The sequence below is a fragment of the Cydia amplana genome, chromosome 10, assembly GCF_948474715.1.
Source record: "Cydia amplana chromosome 10, ilCydAmpl1.1, whole genome shotgun sequence".
In the NCBI taxonomy this organism is placed as follows: domain Eukaryota; kingdom Metazoa; phylum Arthropoda; class Insecta; order Lepidoptera; family Tortricidae; genus Cydia; species Cydia amplana.
Genome location: NC_086078.1, coordinates 18,556,790 through 18,584,657, shown reverse-complemented (window position 1 = coordinate 18,584,657; position 27,868 = coordinate 18,556,790). Strand labels below are relative to the sequence as shown.

Below are 27,868 nucleotides of genomic sequence, written 5' to 3'. Positions count from 1 at the left end.
TACAGTTATTTTGAAGTCTGGAATGCGCTGTGGAAGTGAGGTGTTTTCAAAAACCGTGTCAAGTGTTTTACTGTATCAGGATACAGTCAGGACTCAGAAGTGCATTTCCAAAGTCACGTAGGTACCTAAGTGCCTAAAGACAATGTTTTTACCAGTCCCTTTTGCTTTTATTTTGACTTAAAGTTAGAGCCAGTTAAATCAATGGAAAATACTCGGATCGGACTGTAAGCTTTTTAGTTCATAGTTTTCTAATAAAATTAAATGCGTAGTGTCAGTTATTTAGTGATCATAATGGTGAGATTCGTGGTGATAAGGTTGTGTGTGTAGTGGTGTGTTGTGTGTGGTGGTGTGCGAGATGTCGCGACGCGATGTGGTGCCGCGCGCTGAACGCGAGGTTCTTGCGCCGCCGCCTAGCAAATGCGCTAAGGTAAGTCTGCATAATAATATGACTAGGTATGCGACCTAATCCTCACAAACCCCGTTGGCTCGGCCATTAAAAAAAAAACTAAATCTGAGAGAAAAAACATTTTTTTATTAATATTAAAAAAAAAACTCTTTTGATATCCGATTGAACAAAAATGTAACATAAATTCTTATGAAAGACCGATGAGGTTTATTGCAGTAAAAGAACACAACTTCAATGAGTTTGGGTTTGTTAGTATTAGTATACATATACATATTCTCAATTAGTATAATGTACTTAGTTGATGACGTTGAACGAAAAGTACAGTCGGCTTGTCATAAAAGGGCGTTTTTTTTAAGTTGCCCCTACACTTTTTTTTCAAATTTGGGATTTTTTATGTTATTTCTACTCTGAATCACGAGCTCTTTCTATCCTAATAGGAGAAAAAAAGTGTCCCAAAATTTCTATACATTTTTCGGTCTTTCCATTTCGCGACCGCCATACAAAGTCTATGAAAAATGGTGACGGAATGGAAATAATAACCTTAGGACACTTTTTTTCTCATATTAGGATAGAAAGAGCTCATGATTCTGAGTAGAAATAACATAAAAAATCCCAAATTTGAAAAAAAAGTGTAGGGGACAACTTAAAAAAAAAAACGCCCAAAAGCTCGTATAAAAGATGTTTTTGACATACATCTTATGCTGTTTGTGTATGTTTGTGACAGAGAGTATGTATACAGGTTGGCCCATTTAGATCGGTCAGTATGGGAAAATCTGAAACTATAAGACATACGACGATCTCTTCTTAGGAACCATGTCATCGATTTTAGTAACAAGAAAAACTGCATTCATACATTTAAATTTTTTTTATGTAAAATGTATTGAAAAAAATGGTGGCCATTTCGAAAACATACTAAAATAAATTAAAGGATATGAATACAATGCATTTTATTCATTTCAGACATCATGTTTCATAGTAACATTTAGTGCTTAAGACCTACACAATCGATATCTAAATAGAAATAATTTTAGATATTTTTTTTCAAAACGTCAGGGTTCTATTCCCGAGCTGAGTACACATTTTTTTTTAATGTATGAATGCAGTTTTTCTTGTTACTAAAATCGATGACATGGTTCCTAAGAAGAGATCGTCGTATGTCTTATAGTTTCAGATTTTCCCATACTGACCGATCTAAATGGGCCACCCTGTATATGGTTGACACAGGTGCTGTACTATACCTGGCGACTGTGCTCCGTGGTGTTCTCTCACTTCGTGATGATCAGCCTCGTGGTGGCCTACTGCATATTGGGGGCGGTCACATTCGAGAAGCTGGAAGCAGCTCATGAGAGGGAGGTACTCATTTTACACTTCATTTTATTTACCTAACTAGCGACCCGCCCTGGCTTCGCACGGGTTAACAAATTATACATAAACCTTCCTCTTGAATCATTCTATTTAAAAAAACAGCATCAAAATCCGCTGCGTAGTTTTAAAGATCTAAGCATACATAAGGACTGACAGACAGCGGGAAGCGACTTTGTTTTATACCAAAGACAAGTACTTACTCGTAATTCTCTTTGGTGATACATAGAGTTTTATTTTCTCGCTTTTCTTTAAGCGTTTCGCAAATTCTATTTAGATCGCCTAGATGGCTTAGTAGACTTTTGCGGTTTTCTATTGCTGCACGGACCCTTAAATAATTATTTGTAGCTTTAGTGATTTTTGTGTGGTTTTGATGTTTTAGATTTTCCACCCCCCTTGTCCCTCAATTTACACTTTTGACACGTTATAATTTTTTTACTTCCTGAAGCCAATTTTTATACGCATTTTCTTTTCTTTTTTGCGATTCGTCGTATAGTGCATGATAATCATGCTTTCCCAGACATTTTGTGGTAAATATTAATGTTTGGGTCAACGGCGTTACCAAAACTTTGGCACGACAACGAACATCCAGTTTGAAATCTTTGGATGCATAGGTACCTACTTAAAATCGTAAATACATAACGTCTGTATGTCATTGATTAATTTTTTTCACAGAATGTAAATACATTAGCCGGTCCCACATCTCTCACACTTGTAATTGCTGTAATAACGTATTCACTCGCTGCGATCTGGATCTCGTAGGCAGGTGACGACTAGGGCTTGCAATCCGGATATCCGGATATCCGTTTTATCCGGATATCCGTCCTATTTACTATCCGGATTTAGATGAAGTTAGTATCCGGATACGGTACAGTACGTAGCGGCCCCCTTTTTTTAAATATCTTTCGTTAAATTAAAATAATCACGATTATTTAGCAGTGGCGCTAGTGTGCACGTTGATGGGCTCTTAACTGAACTAACCTAACCTCACAGTTACACCAGCTATATATTTGCACTTGCACTGCACATCAACTTAAAAGCATCGATAAAATGGTAGAACGCCAAAAAATTGCTTAATACTTGCTGCTACGCCGCCTTGTGTACGTAAAATTGTATTATTTTACACTTTTTATTAAGTTCATGTGAGTTTTATTAAATAAAAAGTAAGTATTCGAATTATCCGTTTTATCCGGATATCAGGATAGTAAAATATTAAATATTCGAAATATCCGGATACGAAAAATGGGCGGATATTGCAAGCCCTAGTGCCGACAGCTTGCGTCGGCGCAAGTTTCTCTCACCAAGAGCTGATAGACCGACGAAATGCTATTTATATTTAACTATTCTAGTTTATTAATTTCGGCGCCTTTTGATCTGCCTTTGATAAAAAGTTGCCAGGTGTTACGGAAAAAAGTAACTCAATGAAATTAACGGTCGTTCTTATATTTAACAAAAAAAAAATGAATATAATATAAATAAATGAATAATCCGAATCATAGTGGCGCGGTTGATAAGTAATTGAATTTGCTGATAGCTTCGGAAAGGCGCTATATTTTACCATACTCTTTTATTCAAATAGTTTTGATTAAGTACCGTTTTGGCGTAGGTTGCTGTGACATGCAGAGGCCTCTGACTGCTGGTTCCCTGATTTTCTATGTAGGAATAATGCACAACACAGTTAAGGTTTTTTAGGAAGATGGATTTTTTGTAATTATCAAAGTAGTTTAATTTAAGGATATAACATTATAATACGTGATGACACTGATGGTCTGTCAGTTGGTACTACTTTTTGATGTATCGGCGGCCAGTATTGCCAGTATCACGCAATTCACAAATGAGTTAGTTTTAGATGCAACCAAGGTGAGATGGTAAGATAATTCTTTTTTATTCCTTCTTCTCCTCTCTATCTCTTACAAAAATTCAAGTTTTTGGCAGATGGTAGTGGCCATCGCCTTCGATCGAGTACCAATCTTGCACTGGCAACACCTCATCACAAATCTCGTGCGTATGGTAAATCTTTTGCAGTACGAGCTGTTCAACTTTGGAATGAGTTGCCTCCCTCCTTAAGGCAATCGCAGTCCGTTGCGTCGCTTAAGGGGCAGTTAAAAAAGCTGTGGCTATCGGACCGGAATTAACTTGTTCGTGACTATAGATATTTTATATATATATTTTATATTTATTATATATAACGTAGGTATTCTTTATATTTGAAATATTGTTACTTCTAATTTTTATCTTATATTATTTATCTTCGCCCTCTTTTATAATTTTATTGACTTTCCTCTAGTCTATTGTACTCAGTGCTATATTTGTCTACGTTCTTCATCAATTCTCATCTACTCAAAGGTTAACTGGAAGAAATCCCTTAAAGGGATAAGTTCGCCTTTGTACTGCCTATCCTGTGCCATAAATTTGTGTTTTGTGTTTGTACAATAAAGAGTTTATACATACATACATACATAATAAACATATTTCTAGTAATATGTTCGTGGGAAATCGGCGTGTCAGGTATATAATCATTTATTTACAAACAAGATATATACAGTGTATTACTAAAAGAAATTAAAAACTGGCGTGTCATAAAACTCATAAAGTTAAAATCTCTACTTAATAATTTGATTTGTTGGCAGGTGAAGATGAACATCTCTCGTCTCCGTCGCAACACGACGGACAGCATCTGGGGAATGACGAAGAACGCCACCTACTTCAACGAGTTCAACTGGACGGCTGATGTCGTCGACATGCTCAAGGTATTCTCTACCGGGAAATCATCAAGCTTTATATAAGGCATATTAGAGAACAAATATCGTCTACATTTCTACAATACAGGATGGTCCAAACCTTGACGTCCAAAAAATTTTTTTAGATTCCTCACGTCGTGGGCTATCAGAATATACCCCATATATGTTAGCCGATTTTTCGTAGTTTTCGAGTTATGATTTTTTAAACTTGTAACTTTTGTTATGAAATTCCGGGGTTCCCATACAGGGTGGCTAAAAAATAACTGCATTCCCGTTGCTAGGGAGGTTTTGGGATTATACTGAGCAAATTTTACTATGGGACCAACCCAGAAATCGCGAAAAAATAATTTGGCTTTCATACATTTTGGCTGTGGTCCATTTTCTATGGAAGGGTAAATTTTTTTTTCACGATTTCGGGGTTGGTCTCATAGTAAAATATGCTCAGTATAATCCCAAAACCTCCCTGGCAACGGGAATGCAGTTATTTTTTAGCCACCCTGTATGGGAACCCCGGAATTTCATAACAAAATTTAAAAGTTTAAAAAATCATAACTCGAAAACTACGAAAAATCGGCTAACACACATGGGGTATATTCTGATAGCCCACGACGTGAGGAATCTAAAAAAAATGTTTGGACGTCAAGGTTTGGACCACCCTGTATAAAACATCTTTCAAGAGCAAAATAGGACTGTATGAACTGTTAATAAATATAAAGCAAACCAACTCTATGAAGAATGAATTATCCTAGGGGTCCTGTCTTACCTGGAAGAAATAATGGTACCCAATACAGGCATTATAATTTTTAGGGTTCCGTACCTCAAAAGGAAAAAACGGGACCTTTATAGGATCACGCGTGCGTCTGTCTGTCTGTCCTACCATCCCCCCCCCCCCCTTTATCTCCGAAACTACTGGGTCTAAAATTTTGAAAAAAAAAAATACACAAAATAGTTCTTTACCTATTAGATGACATAAGGGTTTATTTTCATCCTCAGGACTTTGAGAACGCGTTGCTTTTGGAGATGAAAGTGAGGGGCTGGGACGGCAGCGAGAGCACCACCCACATCCAGTGGACCTTCACGGGCGCGCTGTTCTACTCCATCATCGTCATCACCACCATCGGTCAGTCACCTTTTAACCACCATATCATTGTTCATCGAGCGTGCTCGTGTCGCCACGGCGGATACGAAGTTTCGTCTTATTTATCCATAGACTAGGGATCCTCTAGACTGAGTTTAGAGCAATTATTTCATGAAACCGATGCTGCTAAAAATACGGGGGTGCGGGGGGACGAGGTGAGCGAATCCCGTGCCGTGATTGGTCCGTTCAAAGACACGGACCAATCACGGCACGGGATTGACTCGAAGATGGAGTAAAATTACCGTATAAGTGGCAGAGGGGGTAGTGTTACTATGCTCAGTCTAGAGGATGTCTTGTCTGTGTATTTATCAGACCGCGGTGAAATGAACCCGATTTTGTATGTCTTAAATTATATAAGTCTACGGCGGTTAAAAGGGTAATCTAATTTATTGAAAGCGAAAGCGGTAGCCTTATTTTCGCGGACCAAATTATATGGTTGAAATGTTGGAATTTGGCTCATTCCGTAGGCCGTAGTTTGGAAATCCACAGGATCTAGAGTTAGACTAAGAAAATTCTGCAGCGATTTTGATAGCCCACGCGCTGTGCAAGTGTTATTTATAAGTTTAAAATAACACTTGCACTGCGTGGGCTATCAAAATCGCTGCAGACTTTTCTTGGTCTAACTCTACTCCAGATTGTATTACAGAGTATTGGGTAGCCTTAGGACCCTTAGGTTGACGCTTACAAATACTTATAAGTACGATTTTTTTTAATCCAAAATTTTAAATTTTAGGTATTATTAGGTCGTTCTTTTAAAGATTAATGTAGGTAAAAGAGGTAAAAGAAATATGAATAATGTGCCTTACTTCAAATTAATGAACACTCACTGTCAAATTAGCATCAAACACCGACGTACATAAATATAGTAAAAAAATTGTGAATAAACATATTTTTTTGGTTGACGCCGGCCGCGCTGGCGCCGCGCCAACCACGCCATCTATCAAAACTTTATCCTCAAACAAACTCGTTTTATTTCTGAAAGCATTCGACAGATTTACGACACGTCTACACACGAATATTAAGACCAAGAATATTAACAGAGTCCAACAGATATATTGGAGCGGCCGAGCGGCCAAGGTGCTGAAAAATATCTGAACATACAATTTAATTTCTTGAAAATAAATAATACACTTCAAATTCTTGAAAATTTGGAGGCTTTGTTTGGATTTCTTTGAACACCTAGGCCGAAATATTTTATGGCGACTTTATCATCATTCATTTTGCGTCAGCCAACCTCGTATTGAGGCGCGAACTGACTTTGCATGACGTTACGTTGAAATTGTCTTGGAAGAGAGATTCTCTTGAAAGTAGCTGGAATGCTGCTATTCCCATAAAAGCTGCTTCTGGGTTACTTTCAAGGTAATCACTCTGCAGAAGGAGATGCAAAATTAGTGTGTCATCTAAGGTCAATTATTCGTACCTCGAAAATAAATATTTGGGCCTTGGATTAAAATTTCTTGATTACGACAAAATGAAAGGCAACATAAGTTTTACATCTGTTTATTCATCATACACCCACTCCTGTTTCTTTCTCTGTCGATTAACCTTCCTTTTGGGACACCCTGCAAGAATTATTTCCTTAATATAAATCTTCAAACTAAGCTTTATTTAACAAGCGTATGGCAAGCGTCCGTCGTCACTAGCGTTATGGCTCGTTAGCTACACTATATTTATACAACACTCGCGCATATGATTAGTGTTATTAGTCACTAAGTAGCTTATCACAGACACTAGAAGCCGTACCCACCGTAGCCGCCGTAGCCGCGACCTCCACGAGGGCCAATGACGCCAGTAGGCCCCCCGGGGCCGACCAGCAGTCGCTGCCCGGGGCCTATAATACCTGTAGGACCACCAGGACCTACGAGAATCCCGGGCCCCGTTTGCCACCGCCCCCGCCTGCCGCCCGGCCCTATGATGCCCGTAGGGCCGCCCGGACCTACTAAAACTTGGGCGCTTTCGGCACCATGAGACGCACCTTGCTTGTGATTCGGCCCGATGCCGCCTGTAGGTCCGCCCGGACCGACGAGTACTTGAGGAACACCTATGTGGCCGGTCGGGCCCTCCGGGCCGACCAATATACCGGGGTGCTGATTAAAGCCTGGTGCGGTGAAGTCTCTGTCATCTCGATGACCTGGGCCAACCACACCTGTGGGTCCATCGGGACCGACTAGAACTCCTGGGTAACGTTTATTTCCAGCTAAACTGTTCTCGTGGTCGTTGGGACCGATGACACCGGTTGGTCCGCCCGGACCGACTAAAACACCAGGATTGTGTTGATTTGGCCCAAGAGTAATCCTATTGTCACCGTAATTTGGACCAATCACACCGGAAGGTCCATCAGGACCAATTAAAACGCCAGGATTTTGGTTCTGGTGGTATCTATTATTGCGATGATTTGGGCCAATAACACCTGTAGGGCCCTCAGGTCCGACTAAAACCCCAGGATTGCGTTGGTTGTTTCCATGTTGATATCTACCACCGCCATTGGGACCAATAAGGCCAGTGGGTCCTTCCGGCCCCACTAAGACTTGTTTTTTCGATTCGGGTCCTATGTGCCCAGTAGGGCCAGATGGTCCAACTAAGACCTTATTTTCGCGGCGCCCTGGTCCTATAATTCCAGTAGGTCCTCCAGGTCCAAACAGCAGGCCACGGTATTCTCCTCCGATCTGGTACCCGTTGATGGTTGGTTTCAGGGCCCCTATGATGTCCTCGTCAGGGCCCCCGAAGGGGCCTGCTATGCTCTCGTGATTTGGAAGCAGCATGGGACGTTCATCTTCCAACTCGCTAAAAATCCCTGGAAAATAATGTTTATACTATTAGAACTTTGGCATAATTCTATCCGATCGCAATGCGTCTTTTAATTGTTCATGGGTTCATATTATAAATAGTTACGTAGGTAATAATAAGTAAATCTAATTGTGATGAGCTGATGAGTGATATCGAAAGAATAATTCACATTGAATGCACGTGGAATATATGCACTAACCTGAGTCAGTATTATGCGGATTTCTGTTCGGCCTTCTGTAGCAACATAAACTTTGCCCGGATGGACACGCTCTCTGAAAGGGAACATAAACCGAGTTTAATATGTTGAAATGAATTGTTAGACTTGGATTTAAGTGGACAAAGACCTTTGACAAAGATTGCTATTTTCAAAAAACAGTGCAATTTTTTTTAATATTTAAAATCTAGCGCAACTTGTTCAGCACCAGCCAACTGACTTGCTCACATAGGTACGGCAGTGCGAATTATACCTACCATCAGTCAGTTTAAGAAAGAAGAGGAAACTGCGGCATGCATCTTCTGGAATGCATTTCCACAGGCAGACACAGGTATAATTCTTTGACTTTATTTGACTTGAAAATGGTGCTTCTATAGGCTCTCCATAACATATCGCGTGATTAGTTTAATGTTAGTCATACCAAAGATTCATTCGGTAGACAAATACCTACCTCAGAGTTGCCGCGCGAGTGGCAGGAGGCGGTCGAAGAAGTGACGCACTTGCAGTACTGCAACGAGTCCAGAGTGCCGTCTGAGTACTGTTGAGGCCTGAAAACAATATTTATTTATTTAAATTTTGATTCGGACAACAAGACCCATACCTATTACAAATACCATAGCACTATTTAGACGCAGACACGTCTGCTCTTTAGTATGATATTCAGAAGTTTGCCCCGGAACGTTTAAGTCACGCTAGTCCTACCAGATATGAGTCAGATAAACTGGATTACCCCATAACATAGGAGTTTACCCTTTACTATTACGAATGTTATGGTGTGCCTCAGTTTATCTGATACATATATATTTTTAAAGGATCTCTACAAGACCGATATTTTCTTTACTCGTAGCTGTCAGCCGGTCTTAGCTGAGTGGTTCTATTAGCAGGGGATTTTGGAGAAGTATCAAGTCCAAGGCCGTAACCTGTAAGGCGTTGTGTCTGAATGGATCACATACTCGTAGCGGTCGATGCCGACATGGCGGGCCTCACTTGGAGAAGTGCCTCTGCCTTGTAATAGTGACCCACCTGATGAGCTTCATCAGCTGCGGGTCATGAGCTGTGAGCCGCTGCGAGTGAGGTTCTGACTGGACGGCGTAGCGGCCGGACGCGGCCCCGGCCGCCGGACGGTTGTAGAAGCCGTCCGTCTCCACTGGAGGCTTGATTTCGTCCGCTTGTACTTTATTCGACCGCCTGGAAATAGACAGAATTGTTAAATTTAATAATTCGTTTTCTTAAAATGGACAGGTGATGTATCAAATCGATTAATCATCAAACTCTGATACATCCCACTAGAAAAGTGTATATAATTAAATGATATAGGTAATAAACCTTATAAAGGTTCGAAAACTGAAGCCAAATAACACTACACACTACATTCAAGCCAGTTTCTATAATTAGACGTAATATGTTACCAAGTCAAGATATGGCCTTAGACATTATTATTATGCAAGGCATTAGAAACCGCCCAAATCAGACAAATCAAAAACTAGTAATTATAATCATTACAACGTTACGACTAGGTACAATCAATACGCATCGCCGAATGTAAATTAAATCAATCCGGCACGAGATCAAGACACGCAAAAAACAACTTAGCGCTTTCTTAAACAAGGTTGAATATACCTTTTATCAATCACAAATAGGTATGTACATAGCAATATTAAGATTTATTAGAATTACATTACCTACTTTTAAATCTAATTCGAATCTATTGAAAACCAAATAAAGTAGCATTTCTTTTTGTTTCATTGCGTTCTCAAACAAGCGAAATTCATCCCTACTTACAATACAACAAAGTTTACATTAAACATAGTTTAGTATAATTTTAGTATCGTAGGCCTTACAAGGTTAACTGATATGATTATACCGATGTGAACTTTATGCCTTTTGTAGTAAAGTTTACGAAATATCAGCTAACAGTGTAGACCATGGTATGACCCACGACCAGGGGCAAAATTGCGTTCACCATTTTTTGCAGGTTGCGGAAGCGTGTGTAATAGTTTTTGCTCCATATTCTGGGTGTAGTAATAGAGGCTTTGGTCATGGATCAATGGAAGCGAAAGGTCTAATGTTATTTGGGAATTCCCTGAGTGCAACGCCGGCAAATGTTGAAACCGGAGGAAGACAATGCAACTGTTGCAAACTGTTGCTTTGTTGGGAGGATAGAGTTGTTAGATTGTTAATATCGATAAAAGAACCTGCATAATTATTTACCTTTGCGATATGACCGATGTCCGTTTGGTCATAGGTATCTCAAAGGTAAACAATTATGCTTATGTACATGTATAGAATACGTAAAACAACATTTTTCTAAAAAAGTGCCATCAATAACTACTCGAACAAGATAACTATGATCTATGTACAATTGTATATCATTTCGAAATATAAGCCAATGAAGCAAGAAAATTCTTCGATGTTTTTCAAACAATCATCCTGGACCATAAGATTTCGACATTGCAAACAAAACGATTGTTATCTTCACATGACATGTGTAAACTTAACTTTTTGTTAGTCATGTCAATAACTAAAGACCTTACCTGTCAATTTATTGACAAAGAACAAAGTGAAGCCGTGACAAACCCGTTGCCGGCTTTTATCGTGTCACTTTGAAACAAGTAAATGCGAGAGTGACGCATAACACCCGACAAAAGTTCCATCTTTGGTAAGAGTAAATCTGCCACATTGGCACTTCCAAAAACTAAATCGACATAAAAGCCATCAGACCTACTCAAGTTTTTTCACGAAAGTACGCTGAGAAATGTGACCTGTAGAGAATTAGAGGAGAACAGTCGAACAGACATAGGAAAGCAGTTTCGCCAAATTTGCTTAAGTTGAAACGGATGCCTTCACGAGGACGGTCAATCAATTGGGATTCCTGGTATAAATCTGAAGGTAGGTTAGCATAGTATACTTGTTACGAACTTCTAACTGAGGTCCTGAGCACAATGACGCAAGCCGATCCGTCGCCATTGTAGTGTCGGACACAACGGACACGATAATAATTATCGGATCGGACAATACCATGTCGGATGATGGCCAAGGTAGATTGTCTTGTCGCGTGCGAGATCTGACGTCAATTCCTTAAGCGTGTAATTATAAGAGTACTATTTTAATCTCAGAGTCCAGCCCCTGTCTCAGTGGCTAAGAGTTCATAGAACACAATTCCCAGCATTATTCCCACGAGTCATGACTTCATTTGAGAAAATTGAGCTTAACTGACCGTTCGATATGTGTGTGGTGGTCAAAAATAGTGAGTTCAAACCTCGGTTGTACTGTATAAAGCAGCAAAAATCCTTATGATACACCGACAAAGGAAACCATCAATAAGTCGCTTGCATCGCAAGCAATGTGAATTATACTCCTGAATGAGTTATGAAAACATTATCTTGGGAAAAACGCATTTTGCATACAATTAAATACATGAAGATGCTATTAATTACGAGAGGTCAAGGCGCAGTTCGATTCATGTTTCCAGCGAATTGCAATTGCCTTCTTCAAAGAGAAACTGCCCATCATATAGATAACGGATTTTCTACCTGTATTTGTTTCGGAATTTTTTGACTAGTTAGTAAGATTGCCAAAATCCAGGTCTGCTATGTTGACCGTAAGGGACTTGTATTTTTTCTGTCCATAATATAAATCTTACACTTATTGCCTACAACGCAAAATGAGTAAATATTATAACATTACTACAGAGGCCAAACAAAACATCGACGGTAAAGTAAGTAATTATATACATTCCTTGCAAGATAATCCCTTCAATTTTGAGAAAAGCTGCTGAATATACCGACCTCTCGTCGTCGACGAAGCGCACTTTAGTGTCGATGCGTACGGAGGCTGCGCGCGCGTTGTCGGGCCAGCGCCAGTTGTCGGCGCGGACGACCGTCAGCAGCATCACAAGACATGCTGCTCCTGCAAATAAATCCAACATTAAACTTGTACTAGCTTTCATGATAAGTGGCCTTTTGTGCCAAAAAAAAACGACCGCGAGAATCTTCTTTTCTTCATATCAAATAGCTTTTTCCGCTTGCGGTCGCAGTGGTCGGTCTTAGCAATTAACATTACAGTAATTGGAAAACCTATGCACTACGCTTGGGATTTGGAAGATTATAATGGCTTTATTTGCCTACCGTTTGTCCACTTCCTAAGATGCCATATTTAACTTTTCTGTTAAGAATATTATGCTTACACTCTATGCTCGGCAGCCTGAAGCCTGAGACTAACCCTAGGCGACTCTGAACAGTCAATATCACATCACTTATTAATACCCTATCATCATCCCTAACAGGATGTCATCTTTAAAACTAAGGTTGAATAATAACGATGGATTAAACCATAACCAGGGGGCAACACGCATCAGTGACCACACCGTTCCTTCAGTAGCAATTATGAAGCCTTGGTGACATGAACATGAGTCACTGAAGGCTGACGCACTCCTGCAGTTTATATAATGCTACTTGGCGATAATTATATATGTATTAACCCATTGTCTACGATCTATCTACGATCACGTGTGACATTACTCATCGTAAGTTATAGGATGGGGAGAAATGGCGAATAGAGTCGAACAAGGATAAAAGGCATTTGCAATGACAGAGTGTGATGTCATTATTAACGTAAAATTTATATGAAAATATGACGTTTCCCTCACTTTGATCTTCAAGTCGGTGAAAAGTTAGCTAGACGGTGTTTTAGATCAGACTACGATAACATGGCAAATTGATAAACATTCCTAATTTTTGTTAGCATTCGCTGTGCGTCATCCATTGTCAAGAATTATCTAGGCTATGGGTCAAGCTTGAGATGGGATGTTTTGCAAACATTGTTTAAGTAAATATTCGTTACTTGCACTTGTAGCAATAATAATGGGACATTCCAGAAAAGTGTCGGCTACGTGACGCTATTTTTTACACTTCTGATTGTTAAGTTAAGAAGCTAACGTTTGGCGTGATGATAACACAGACTTTTTTTCAGGTTATTAAGTTAGCTGCCTTAAAAGACGCGTTACGTCCCCGACAATGTAGACCTCTTTGTGAAATGGCCCTAAAGTTCTCGGGAACTCATAATCTGTCAACGCACAGCGGCGCATATCAATGCAATACAACATACAACATACAATGCACTATTAGAACTAGGGCATGCTCCCGAGAGTTCTTGAGACAATTTTTTCCCGTGAATTCCCGGAAACTGGTACTTTCACTAGGTATAGGTCTATACCTACGACTCTTGAACAATTTCCCGGGAAACCTCGAAATTTCGAAAAAGATATTTAACAAGGTTTAAAAATTAATTATATAAACAAGTTAAAGTGCATGTCACGTGTCCATAATTCTTGCTGTGATTATTACATAATTGGACCGTTTTTTAATATTTATTTATAATTTATATTGGCCTGGCCTAGTAGGTAGTAACCCTGCCTGTGAAGCCGCGGTCCTGGGTTCGAATCCCGGTAAGGGCATTTATTTGTGTGATGAGCACAGATATTTGTTCCTGAGTCATGGTTGTTTTCTATGTATTTAAGTATTTGTATATATTATATACATCGTTGTCTGAGTACCCACAACACAAGCTTTCTTGAGCTTACCGTGGGGCTTAGTCAATTTGTGTAAAAATGTCCTATAATATTTATTTATTTATTTATTTTATTTATTATTTATTTATTTTTATTGGCTGTAAGCAGCCAATTACCACCACTTTATAAGTAAAGCGGTGATAAGTAAGTTCTTAATATAAACCCAAATGGAATCCCACCATTCTAAGTGCAATTAGATGCAATAGTTGTCTCTCTCATCAGATCATTATTTTTATAGTGCCTGTTTTAAAACCGATTTAAAATATCTATACCTACTTTACCTTATATTTGGAAATTTACAATATGCTGGGTCAGATATTCGATTTGCAATACATTTATCGGAGAAAAAGCTTTATGGCTGACAGCACAGACCTTATATGTACCTGTTTCACTTATGACAATACCTTGTTATCTGACCCTGGCCTCAAAAACCTTGCAAAATATTCATTATCTACACCAAATTGAGTTACGCTAATCAAATTAAATTATGAATTGAATGACATCAACAGATGTTAGGACACAAATTCCCAAATTAGACCCGTCGTATAATTTTAACTAGCGTTGGTATGACTCTACCAATGTAACTTTACTCTATTGAACACTCTTGTGATACTTGATTGTTTACGTTACATTGCAGGCTGCGATGCGCTGTATTCGGTAATCGGTTACGCTTGCTAGTAAGGAAGCAATGTATGTTGCTCATATGGGATTGTCGTGAACTCGTGTGTCGTGGTAGCGGCGTGGGCGGGCGGGGTTGCGCAAGGGCCTGTGCTTGTTCAAGGATCGTCTGTGGCAACGAAACCTTTTGTGGACTGGCTTGACGACTTAAAGGTTGGGATTACCAACGTTTTGGTGTAGTGTACAAATTAAGTTATACCTTTGACACCTAACCGCAACATAAAATCTAAGTTATTTTACCTACAGTTATCTTCCCTATACTTATCTAAATTTTAGTATGTCCACCCCTGTCCCTTTAATACCAAATTAGCTCGAAGTAGGTTTTCGATGTTCATGGTAGGACCTGTGGTCCGTGGTCCGCATTTTAGTCACAGAATAAGTATGTAATAGTATTATTTTTTGTAATGCTATTTGTCTCCGCCCCACATGACCACCGCCATATGATGACACAGGGACAGAGGGCCTACCGCGAATACCGAAATTCGCAAATTGCGGGGATCTTTCTCTTTTACTCCAATGAAGGCGTAATTAGAGTGACAGAGAATAAAGATGCCCGCAATTTACGAACTTTTCGCGTTTATAGCCCAGATAGGAATTCCCATCTGTACCCGGGGGCGACAAATGGGACACCGCATTAGTTGGCGTAGTAGGTTTTGTGATTCGCCAACGGAACGCAGGGTATAAGGTTACGATACGAACGTTACGATGTGGAACATTTAGAATTAGCTCGGTTTAGTCGTATCATAACACATTCATCGGAAACTCAAAACAAATTGATAAAGTTTTAAAACACAAAGGATACGCTTGGTGAGTTGGTAAACTAGTAAGGAAATGGATTAATTTAGTTGCGTATGTTTCGTTAAATGAATAGGGGTTGAGCTAAATTTTAAAGTAGGTACCTAACTTAATTGAATTATTTTTATTTTGGCTGAAATAAAATTGCTACTCAGTTATTTTGAAATAAAACAAAATAAAGAAATAGGTATAGAGAGAGAGAGGATTTAAAAGACAAGTGCATTTAAAATTTTAAATTAAATTCATAACTAAATTTATTTATTTTTTGCAGTAAAGGTTAAATAAATAAATAAAAATAATAATTATCAAAACAAAATAAAAAATACGGTTTTACCGCCAAAATACTTACTTCTTATATCAATAAAAGAGAAAAACACAAACCATGGTAAAAATTAATTAAGATCACTATTACGCTTTTTCTCAAATTTAACAAATATACCTAAACATTTTAATGCATACACGTAAATATTTAATTATTTACCTACTTCCCATAAATTATAACATACGTTAAAAAATATACAAACCAAATAACATGTTTCGGGAGCACTTAGCACTGGTTACATTAAATGATCTACGCTATACTTAAGTCGCGTGCGCGCAAGTCGCGCTCTTATGTAACTATAGCTGCGCGCGCAGGTTTCAGCGGCTACAATCACAACATAGGCGATGTTTGGGTAATATCTCACAACACGGTCAGAGGGCATTGAAATAAATGGGTAACTAGCCCAGGAATTATGTAGGATAATATAATGACAATAAATGACATGATATTACATATCTTAAAGGAGATTTTCAGAAGTATTATGCAACAAATTGAATTATTTTATGAAAATATTTGAATTTGTGGTATTTCAAGTAGGAGCTCTACTATATACGTACGTTCAGTAAAACAGAATCGGGGTCCCGTTGTTTCCCATTAAGTTTTAAGTCATATCATTAGTCATAAAACTTAAACCGTTAACATTTCAGGATTTTAGGTTATCCTATAGATAGGTTAGGTTAGGTTACTTTAAGGCTCACTTTGAGCGTTTAGCACCCAAATTACTGCGCGCAGCGGCGGCCTTTGGGCGTATACTGCCCAACCTGGGAGGGCCCAAGGCCTCATGCCGCCGCTTATACACGTCAGTTTGAGGAGTACAGCCTTTAGTTTAATTTATTGCTCCTGTTACAGGAAGCACCCTGTATAAGAAATTTGGACCCATGGCGCCGAGGCCCGGGTCGCCGAGGAGTGCAGGCATTTGCCGCAAAGGCAGAGGACGCTGGTTCGTTTCAGCCCTGGGCACTGGAGGCCTTGATACCTTTTTATTGTATATGACATATAATTCAACTACCGACCCGCCCCGGCTTCGCACGGGTTACACAAAATATTAACAAATTATACACCTAAACCTTCCTCAACAATCACTCTATTGACAGGTGAAAACCGCATGAAAATCCGTTCAGGAATTTTTGAGTTTATCGCCAACATACATACACACAAACACACAAACGCGGCGGAGGAGTTTATTTTATAAGGTTTAGTAATTTATTTTCACATAAATTCCTTAGGAAAAGACTTATGTTTCATATTTTATCTAACAGATCGATCGGTCGGAGTTAACGGGTATTAGGAATAAAAAATGGCCTTTGTATTGAGGGTTGGCCGACTTGCACGACGTGCCCTATAAGTAGATTTTTTTTTACGTAAATTAAATTTTTCTTCTACTTTTTCCTAATCAGAACACGATACCGAATAAGTATGCCCTTAAACGGATCTCTACTATTTTTGCTGCATCCTGTATAAGTTTACTTTAGTTAGATGCAGGCGAAGGTCTGTGCTTTCTGGACCGGGACGCGCATTTTAAAAATGGTGTATCAAATGATCACTATAATAATATAATGTTTGGTATAATATACTGTCTTATTAATAGGTATGTACACAAGACAGCACATCGTCTTGCGCGACATTAATATGACAAGAATATAATATTCGTACCGTTTGCAATAATTACATTGTAGGTACTATAGCGTTAATTTGCAAGGTATCGAAACAATTGTACCGCACATTCGGCCTTCCGAAAACAATTGGTTCCCAGCGCCGGCCTTCAGTCCTCTGATAACATCTGTTTGCACCATTACCTGGACTTTCCCACCACTCACTCACCAATATGCTCATATGCATATTTCTTACGCAAATCCTATCGCGTATCAAATGTATGTGTCGCGTACGTATTTCATACTTTAGGACCGAGCAGTGCACTGAATGAAATGTTTGCATAAGTAACAGGCTATGGTTAATAATATATTTTTTTTTCCATAAGGTCAGGAAAGAAAATGAGGACTGAGTTAGTATGGACGGCGGTTGTTCCTTAAATCCTCTTAGAATCTTTTATCGATAAGTTTACCCGATTACGTCCCATATCACCAAAAAACATATATGAAAAAAAATATATAAAAAAAATATCATAATATTAGGCCATTAGGCATTAAGTCCGCCATTTGTACATTATTTTTGTGTATTGTGCAATAAAGTTTAAATAAATAAATAAATAATATCATATGGTGAAAAATGTGGAATTTAAAACAGTGTTTTTAACTTACTAGAAAACATTTTAATACACAAAGTCAAACATGAAATCTTAATAGTAGGTAAGTAGGTATGAACATTATCTCAGGTAGAACATGCTGAACAACAAATACCACTTTTTGTATCAATTACAAATGATATTAATAGCGAACAGGTAATGTTGGTCATCATGTTAGATTGTCAATAATTTGGAGCTCGGTCAGGGACGTAAGAATCATATCATTATAGAAGTGACATAGGTACGAGTAAATATCATTTTGGGAATCACTATCAATTCGTATGTATTTTTAGATTTTCAGCAAATTAAGGCTCTTCCTGCAGGGTGATTTTCTTGAAAGTAGCTGTAGGTAACGCAGCTGTAAAGGACAACTTTTTTGAGCTACCTAATACGCAATATACGAGGATACGGGAGCTGAGAATTAAATATTTTAGGTACATATACCCGTCTCGCTAACGGAAGCGGCTCCTAAAACTAGTGCGATAAGGACAAGGTGAAAAATCCTGCATAAAAATCTCAAAAAAACAAGGTTTCTTACTCGACCGTCTCCTCCTCCAAAACTTAACCAAATGTAACGAAATTTTGAGATCTAAATGGTACCTAGATAATGGAAGAACTTAAGATTTTAAGATCCTTGAGTTAGCCATACCTACTAAATTGATTTTAATTGCCATTGTCATAATTAATATGTCGGTACAGTCCGAACCAAATACGAGCTGGACAGTCTCGACACCGTCCGAGAATCCGAGCATTTTCACACAAGAGGGCGCGACTGCGTGGTCATCACGTGCACCGAACGCGGATGCAGGAACAACCGATTCTGAAGGGCCTACCGCGAAACACATTCGACGTGTTGCCTCCCTGTCACACTTACGTACGAATTTACAAGTGCAACAGATAGGAAACACGTCGAACGTGGTTCGGGGTAGGCCCTCTGATCTGTAGTTTGTGGAAGATGGTTGAGACTAGGTACCTAACCCTCTGCCGGTTCTGCCCCCTACTATAGTCTCAGTAAAGCAACAGTCAGAGCACGAAGGAGTCGGCCTCGGCGGCGTCCGGCGGAAGCTTCGATTGCCTAAAAAATACGGTCCATTTAACATGTTAATTATTGATCGTGGATAATAATCTGTGCTTGAAATGACCGAAATGCCATCGCGCGGGTTTCCCGATCGAGATATGCGTTACCTTGGTTGTGGCCGTGATCATTGAAACGAAACAGAAATGGGAAAATAGCTAATGAGCATGGATGGACTGATACTAAAGAGAGAGAGACACTTAAAGGTGTGTTAGGTACTTATTAAAGTCAAGGAATTTGATTTCTGTGAATTCTGTGCCCATTATCAAAAGTGTATTGTTGAATACCCTCATTGTTTTTGAAATACCTACGACAGCCTACACCACACTATAATTATGGTTGAAGCAAAAAAAAGCATCCCCACTTTACGCGTAGGGCATACCTGCCCTTAAAAAAACATGTATCAATCAGGCATGATTAATTTAGGTACCTAGCTACCTATATAGGTATCCATGCAAACTTTACAGCTTTCTAGCACTAACGATCACGGAGCAAAAGCGCTCCCTCGGCGGACGGACAGACGGACATGGCGAAACTATAAGGGTTTCTACCTACGGAACTCTAAAAATACGACCTTGACTCTAAAGCGCAGTTGATACTTGATCCCTTGAATTAATTCTAAGCTAAAACCAAGAAATTAAATTCTTCACGAACTTGGGAAAACCGATGACGGAACCTTTAATAAGCGCTGATCTTCTCTAAATTAACTGAGCATGGGCTGAATTAAGTGGATACGTAAAGTGTCCGAAGCACGATATCACAATTAAACTGTTGGAATAAAAACTATCGTAATTCGGATAAATTACGGTCAATCATTGAGTCAGACAAGATTTACACTACACAAGATTAGACCAGATACCTTAAAACAAATTAAAAATAAACCTGCTCGCAATAAACATCGTTAATTATATCGATATCGACATAAAAATAAGTATACTTTGGTTCACGGTATCTTTTTCAATAAAAAAGATGCATCGGCCGGGAATCGAACCCGGGCCGCCCGCGTGGCAGGCGAGCATTCTACCACTGAACCACCGATGCTTACAAACTATGAACAGAATTTACCGACCGTTTGACGTAAGCGTTCTTGATACTGTTATCGGATGACGTCACTCGGCACATGCGCGGCTCGCATGAGTCGCACCTCGCACGTGGACGTGGCTCTACTATTGTGCGACAATGGAAATAAGTAGTCCTTATGGCGTTAATATAAGGTTCGTTATCTTTTGCTTCTTTTAAATTTGTACTACTTCTACCACCTACTTAATACTTAGTTAAAATTCCTTTAGCATGTTATTTGGGCACAACTTTTGACATCAACTATTTCTCTACAATCTTCATGAAAAATAAATTACAAAAGGTACAGGATTATTAATAAAACATCTTAGCTAAGTGAATAATGTGTCTGCAAACCTTCTATTCTTATATCGTCATGTTCGTCATGTGAACCTTTAACTCCTTTTAAAGTTGAGTGATTTTGAAACTTCCATGTCAATAAAATTTTTGATCGCATTTGGTAGTGTTTTTATTTATTGATTTATTAAATTATTACTATTCGGAGATCCAACAGCTGTTAACATCTCAATAGGTTTTATATGTGTGATACAAAAAGCCATGCAATTACAGGTTCTCACCAATTATGCTTGTTTTTTTTAACTTGCGTAAACTTGAGTTCCATTTGATCCAGGATATGGGCACATCGCCCCGAAGACCCAGACTGGGAAGGTGGTGACCATCTTCTACGCCATCCTCGGGATCCCGCTGATGTTGCTCTGTCTCTCCAACATTGGAGACGTGATGGCTTCCTCCTTCAGGTACGTACACAGTCAGGGCCGGATCTAGGGTAGAGCGAGTGGAGCGGCCGCTCTAGACGCCGGATGGCACGGGGGGCGCCAAAATGGCAAATGAGAAACTGACTGACATATCTTACACCGAGGGCATGGCATGAGTGGTGGGGATAACTGACAGAACGGGATAGTCTTATGTATCTTTCACTAGAAGTAGCAGAGAAAGCGCTATTATTGTTTGTCTTTGTCACAGTCTCATATTTTTTTATTCCCCACCGTAGTATATGGTGGGATACAAACAATGCGTAAACGTCAAATTGGTGTGAAACATATGAACAGTGCAAAGATTATCAGGAAAAATATTGAAATCAGTGTTTCGTGTGCATGTAGTAGGTACTTAACAATTCAACAAATATGGTGAATTGCTCAGTTTTGCGCTGTACAAGTGACTGCCGGCAAAAACAGGACAGCGTAACATTTCACAGGTAAATACAGTATTTTATACTTCGATCACATTATCATGCTTAGTAACAGCATCCTACAATCTATATCAATTAAAATCTGAGTAGAAAAAGCATTTACAGTAAATAATAACTCGGGTAAAAAAATTAACCTATAAATATTTCCTGATAAATTAACCGACCAAATTACGTACGGATATTGACAGTAAGCCGTCACCCTTTTAATAACGTGTATTCAATTTAGTCGCATTGCTATTATTCGAGGGATACCAGCCCGTGATGCATACAATTACCCCAAAATTCGGGTATTTTCTATTTTAATAACATTTTTATAAATAATTTTGCTACAGAACTGGACATATACGAACAATAAAATTGAACTGTGTTTAAATTAGAATGTAAATTATATTTATTTAAGCATTACGGATTCTTTCTAACGTTATAGGGGGTTTTGCCACGACTCAGAGAATCTAATTGATATGCTGCAGGCACTAATTCTTAATTTTGCAATAAGAGTGACAGATTACAAAATGAATATTTCGTTTATTACCTCCAGATTTCCACAAGATGCAGGCACGCGTGCTAAATGGATTTTAGCAACCGGAAGGAGAAACTGGGCACCGACGCAAAACTGCCGAATAAGTATGCTCAAAGCATATTACGAAAACCTACGTTTTCTATTTCTTCCTGTGGCACACAGTATGCTAAAAATTCTTTCTTTATGCGTACTTGTAATATGTATAATGAATCGCTTAATGATATAGACATTTTTGTTCATAGTTTGTCCGTTTTCAAGAACAAAGTTCGTCATATTTTGTTTACTAGTAATTGAAAAATTGTTTCAAGTAAATATTTTGCATTGTTTTCTTACTTTATTTGCGTGTTGTACTCACAACTATACCTACGGGTAATTTATAATTAAGTAACCTATTTACTTTTCATTGTAATAGTCAACTTAGTAACGTATGAAACTAGGCCTATTTTTAGTCATTTTTGTAAGACTTATTTGTAAAAGGCTGTTTGTTTACTAAATAAAAAAATAAAAAAATTGGCCCATTGATATTTTATTTATCGCTGCGTCTTACGTAGGCGAACAACTCGCGAACGTGATTAGAATTACCCCAATATTTGATAATATTGGGGTAATTTTTAACTATATGGTATCCCCGGGTTTGTGACGTCATCTATGTCTATCCCTTACGGGGGCACGCGGTAGGCCACATCTATAGAAATACTACCATCTATGTCTTACACCGGTGTTGACTTGTTGCTTGCGTCAAGGTTCTAAATCTAAATGATATCATCCTTTGTTTTTCTGCGACTTTTTCCTGAGCGCCAGTTCGTTTAAACTTTGTTTTTTAAACGTTTAAATAATATGGACGCGACAAAGAATTGCTATTTATATTTGTAGGCGCTCAGCTCAGGACTGTATATTATGGGTCTCTATTGTTTTACAAAAAAAAAATTAAGTCATAATGTATCGTATGCCCGCATTTTCGTTATTTATTTGGTTCCGAAACGCGTCACTTTTCAGGATTGCCATAAAACAAACCTAACCTAACCTATCTATAGGATAACCTTACGAAAATCCTGAAAAGTTAACGGTTTCAGTTTTATGACTTGGTGCCTAATGATAATATGGCAAACAATACATTATGACTTAAAACTTTATGGGAAACCCCTTTAACCGCGAAAATCGAAGTTCGCAAATTGCGGGCATCTTTCTCTGTTACTCTAATTACTTACGCCTTCATTAGAATAAAAGAGAAAGATTCCTGCAATTTGCGAAATTCGATTTTGCAGTAGGCCCTCTTAGGAGTTTTGAATTATTATAAATACTACCCATATCGGCTAAACTTTTTTGGGGAAGATAGTCTGATATGATATGATTGGTACGTGTGCAGGTTTTTGTACTGGCGTGTGTGTTGCTACGTGTGCACTCGTCCTCCGAAGCGCCGCCGCCGGCACCATACCTCAATCAGGTAATATTTTCTTTACTTCTGGCTTACCTGTGGCTACTTACATTCAGCAGCATTACGAATCAGCAAGAAACTTGAAATTGGATTTGAGTACGAACTTGGCATTGACATCAGAGCAAATACGCCATATACCCATAAACACTTTATAGGGCAGGGCACATTTAGATAAGTAATATACGGCTAAAGTGACTACCCGTACCCTAATATGTACATCATTTTGTATTTTTTCTTATGCAGAATTTTTAGGACTTTAAGTAGGCATTCAGGCTTGAATTCTGTATTTTTTATGTGGTCCGTTAAAGGGTTTAATACCGGGTGAGTGCCTGTGTATACATCCGTCCGCTCCTCCAAAGAGTAAGGTTGTTGTAAAGTGCCGTCTGAAAAAAAGAACTGTCCACATAAGTTGTTTAGTAAAGGAGAGAGTCGATATTCTTGTTTTAAATTGCAGGAGATCCGTCCGCGGCAGTCGGCACGGGTCCACGCGGCGCAAGCGACCCGAGCGCGCGCATTCTGACACCGAGTGCAGGTCAGTTAGCCATAGAACTCGCATTTTATGACGAGGCGAATGGAATGAATGATCAATTCATGGAATTACACACACAGGTGTTTCCCATTCTATAGGCTATTGCTATAGGGTTCTTCAATGAACCGAGAGTATTCTCATGCTCATTGGCCGAGGGCCGACCGTACTTCAGGCGCATAATATGCCATATGCTACCTATTATGTTATATTATAAGTACCAAGTACCAAAGCACCTTTACACGTTGGCAGGTATCGCGACAGTGGCTACAGCAGCGGTCGTGGCAGGCGTGGCCGGCTGGCCCATGGACCTAGCCTGCGAACTGCCTCGCAACCACCACTTACGCGCACTAACGGTAAATAATCAAACGGCTTTATTCATAAACGTCAGCCCTAGTAGCACGGTCGCATTTTTATCATTTATCACCATGCCTGTCACGTTCTAACAAGTATGTAAGTGCGAAAGTGACGGGCTTAGTGATAGTGGATAAAAAATGGAACCGTGCTGAGCCCGCTGCTAAGTTAATCAGCTGATGATCGTCGTTTGTCCCTCTCTATGGCATAACGACAGATAGGGACAGACGACGATCATCAACTGATTAAGTTAGCAGCCGTTTATGAATAACGCCAAAAGTCTTTGACTGTCCTGTCTGTCGTTGGATGGACCACCATCGTAAGACACTTCTACTTCTGGATAAGATAAGCTCAGCTAGAACTCGATGAAAGGTGTATATAGTTTCAAAAATTTGCGATAAGAGGCTGAATGGTCAATTCCTGCAAAACAAGATATATACAGTGTATTAGTAAAAGAAATTAAAAACTAGCTTAAATCTAAAATAGGCCCTTGCATGGTGCTGATGAGCAAGTACCTACACGATATTTAGAGCCCCCTCCAGACCCCTCGATATTCTGCGATATTCGCAAACAGCGAAATCGACTCCACACTAGCTTCACGCCGCGATTCGCGCACATAGTCTGGAGGGGGCTTGATGAATTATCATGTCCTTCCGTGTGTATATTAGTTTATCAAAAATATGCTAATTATAACTTTTAGGGATCGAACGATGGAAAGCGCACTAAGGGGTCTTATGTCTTATGTTTTAGAACCGAGAGGCTACGAGAGAGACGTATCCCCGGTCAAGTATGATCGTCACGGGCGAGACCATTACGAGGAAGATGGTACGTGTACGTCCAATACAATTGGTTTTCATTCTTGAATACATTTTCCTGTTGTATATTAATTCCTTAAGTTTTTGCAAAAATATTCACGTTTGATTCGCAGAAGAGTTCCCAAAGATATCGCTGCCACTAAAGGACTTGGAAGCAGCTTTACAAGACCTGAACGAACACCAAATGAAGGCATCCAAAGCCGACATTCGCAGCAAGTCCCTCCCACGCCCTTCAAAGTCCAAGCCCGACTTCGGACCTCGAGATTTCGATAGGGAATATGAGCCTGGACCTAAAGATCGGAAAGACTTTGACCCCGGACCGAGGGACCGTAGGGATTTTGATCCTGGTCCATCTAAGGACCGCTTTGAAATGCATGATCTATATGATGTAGATTATGAGAACTACAAAGAGAGGAAGGCTCAGCAAGAAAGGGAGTGGAGAAGGAACGACTATAGGGAAAGGGATTACGATCCTGAGGACGATGACTATGAGTTCGATAGTCCGAAGGGAAGGAGAACTTGGGATCGTCGGTAAGTTGATGTTTCTATCTCGTCAGAAATGGCGCTTTTCATGCCTTGTGAACATACTATAATTTATAATAGGTTCAGTCAATTTCTGTGCCCATTCGTAACTTGTCACAGACCACAGTACACTAACTTAGTACACTGAAAGTTTTTAGTCGTTATTCTTCGTTAAACGTTACGAGTATGTTCATGTCCCTTGTTCACTTCACAAGGTTGCCTTCGCAAGGCTGCTGGGAACCTTACATTGTTGTCATTGTGACAAAATATCTACTTGTTAATCTCACAGGGCAGATCGTTGGGACTCCGAACGCGACCGCGATGACTACGGCCACGAGCGGCGCCCGAACCGGCGAGCCCGCAGCGCGCTGTACGAGGGCGAGAGGAGATTGGATGAGTGGGACGAGAGGAGGCGCTGGGACGACAGGGACGGAGAGAGGCGGCGGTGGGACGAGAGAGACGGAGAGAGGCGGTGGGAGGACGTGGAGGGAGGGAAGAGGCGGTTGAGACGGCTCTATACTACTGATGAGAGCGCCAGGCCGCCGCATGCTGTGGTGGGGATAGATCATTTTATTTCTTAGATGTATACGTTTCTTGGCTTATATTATACCTAGTGTTTATGTCTTCCAGACGCCCTCGCCTGAACGGGATTACTGGAGCGACGACGCAGCTGAGGTGCCCGTTCCGCGCAGAGGCAGATCCGCTGGTACTTAATGTCACTTTATTGGTATCCTTGGTGTTAAGCATCTGTACTACTAATTGTAAAGGGACACGATATTTTACTTTACGAAACAATGTCTACTGCCAACCTATTGCTATATATGATGCCATCATCATTAGTCAAGCCAAGCGCGTGTAAAGGAAAATTGAACTTTATCTTTATAAAAATAGAATTTGTGAAATAGTGAAAGGAATTTAGTCGCCATGATTTGACATTTGGGTAGTAAAATAATGCCGGAATGATTAATTCTGCAAAATAATTACTTAAATATTTTCCAGCTGCTGCCTGGGGTTCCAGACATACTGACGTTTACGAAGAAGATCCCGAACCCATTAAGCAAGAAGTAAGATTTATTTTCGTTTTATTTTATGTATTTGACCTAAATGGTGGAATTGGGCCCCCTTCCGAGGCTTTACCGAGGGCTACAGTATGAGGTTCTTCAAGAAATGAGTCGGGAACGCGCATTATGTAACACTACGGGTACGGTGACTTCTTACCATCTAATAATATACATATTGTAGACCAATAATTAACTAAATGTACCTAACTACATATTTTCGTCCAGATAAAGCCGGTCCCGATTTGGCTGTGCGTGTTCCTCGTGGCGTCCTACATCGTGGCCGGCACCTTCCTCTTCCAGCAGTGGGAGGACTGGAACTACCTGGACTCAGCCTACTTCTGCTTCATCACTCTTACTACCATCGGCTTCGGCGACTTCGTTCCGGGCATGAAGTTACAGGTAAGAGGCCATATAATTTGCCTATATTGTGGCTGAAACTTTCTTTTTACAACAATGGGAAAACTGGAATTACCTATAGGTACTCAGCGTATTTCTGCTTCATCACTCTTACTGCCATCAGCCTCGGTGACTTCGTACCTGGCATGAAGTTACAAGTATGAAACATGTGAACCATTTCTGGAATTTTCCTCTTCCAACAGTGAGAGGATTGGAACTACTAGGATTCAGCGTATTTCTGCTTCATCATTCTGACTACCATCGGCTCCGGAGACTTTATTTATTCTGTGTTTCCAGGGCCGAACCGACTCGACAGTGGCAGCCGTGCACTCCATCGCGCTCTGCTCGCTGTACCTCCTCTTCGGAATCGCTCTGCTGGCCATGTCCTTCAACCTGGTGCAGGAACAGGTCCGCGCCAACGTCGCGGCACTCGCCACCCGACTCGGCATCATCAAACCCAGGGATCCTGACTACTGACCAGCCATCAAGAAAGGCAATTCCACTCCTTTGTGAATCAACTAGTGAGACCTAATGTTAACTATCCTACTATTGACATGTAGTAATAACACCTAGATGTCCATAAAAGGTGTTTAGTATTCGGTTGTCGAATTGGCCTTTGCCAATTAGTGCCAAGTAGTTCTTTA

At 39.7% G+C, this 27,868-nt stretch overlaps 3 protein-coding genes and 1 non-coding gene across 5 annotated transcripts in view; 1 reads left to right on the top strand and 3 right to left on the bottom strand.

Annotated features, from left to right (window-relative positions):
* Window positions 1–27,868, bottom strand: part of LOC134651450 (superoxide dismutase [Cu-Zn]) — a 394,084-nt gene that overhangs the window by 312,494 nt on the left and 53,722 nt on the right. The window lies entirely within an intron of this gene.
* On the top strand, window positions 320–27,705 carry LOC134651604 (uncharacterized). The gene is made up of 15 exons (XM_063506705.1): window positions 320–427; window positions 1,631–1,759; window positions 4,399–4,518; window positions 5,503–5,629; window positions 21,017–21,143; window positions 23,482–23,559; window positions 24,005–24,082; window positions 24,329–24,432; window positions 25,181–25,255; window positions 25,359–25,776; window positions 26,057–26,321; window positions 26,398–26,473; window positions 26,767–26,831; window positions 27,054–27,227; window positions 27,522–27,705. The coding sequence occupies exons 1-15, from the start codon at window positions 356–358 to the stop codon at window positions 27,699–27,701; spliced, it is 2,088 nt and encodes a 695-aa protein (XP_063362775.1). The 5' UTR covers window positions 320–355; the 3' UTR covers window positions 27,702–27,705.
* On the bottom strand, window positions 7,132–12,561 carry LOC134651870 (collagen alpha-1(I) chain-like). 2 transcript variants are annotated; one of them, XM_063506993.1, is made up of 6 exons: window positions 12,437–12,561; window positions 9,672–9,836; window positions 9,100–9,196; window positions 8,634–8,706; window positions 7,623–8,441; window positions 7,132–7,209 (listed from the first exon to the last, which is right to left on the bottom strand). In XM_063506993.1, exons 1-6 carry the CDS (start codon window positions 12,538–12,540, stop codon window positions 7,148–7,150), a joined length of 1,320 nt encoding a protein of 439 aa, XP_063363063.1. In that variant the 5' UTR covers window positions 12,541–12,561; the 3' UTR covers window positions 7,132–7,147. The 2 variants fall into 2 exon arrangements, with proteins under 2 accessions (XP_063363063.1, XP_063363062.1); XM_063506992.1 differs by having other exon boundaries at window positions 7,132–8,441.
* On the bottom strand, window positions 20,300–20,370 carry Trnag-gcc (transfer RNA glycine (anticodon GCC)). The gene has a single exon. It is a non-coding gene; the product is annotated as a tRNA-Gly (tRNA).

What these genes read in the sequence shown, in the direction of transcription:
- LOC134651870 (XM_063506992.1), bottom strand. Translation starts at nt 12,540, where the DNA reads ATGCTGCTGACGGTCGTCCGCGCCGACAACTGGCGCTGGCCCGACAAC. An exon ending in ACTCGCGCGGCAACTCTGAG is followed by an intron (nt 8,707 to 9,099) that starts GTAGGTATTTGT and finishes GTTCCCTTTCAG; the next exon opens with AGAGCGTGTCCATCCGGGCA. An exon ending in TCCGCATAATACTGACTCAG is followed by an intron (nt 8,442 to 8,633) that starts GTTAGTGCATAT and finishes ATTATTTTCCAG; the next exon opens with GGATTTTTAGCGAGTTGGAA.
- LOC134651604 (XM_063506705.1), top strand. Translation starts at nt 356, where the DNA reads ATGTCGCGACGCGATGTGGTGCCGCGCGCTGAACGCGAGGTTCTTGCG. An exon ending in AGACCATTACGAGGAAGATG is followed by an intron (nt 25,256 to 25,358) that starts GTACGTGTACGT and finishes TTTGATTCGCAG; the next exon opens with AAGAGTTCCCAAAGATATCG. An exon ending in AGGAGAACTTGGGATCGTCG is followed by an intron (nt 25,777 to 26,056) that starts GTAAGTTGATGT and finishes TTAATCTCACAG; the next exon opens with GGCAGATCGTTGGGACTCCG.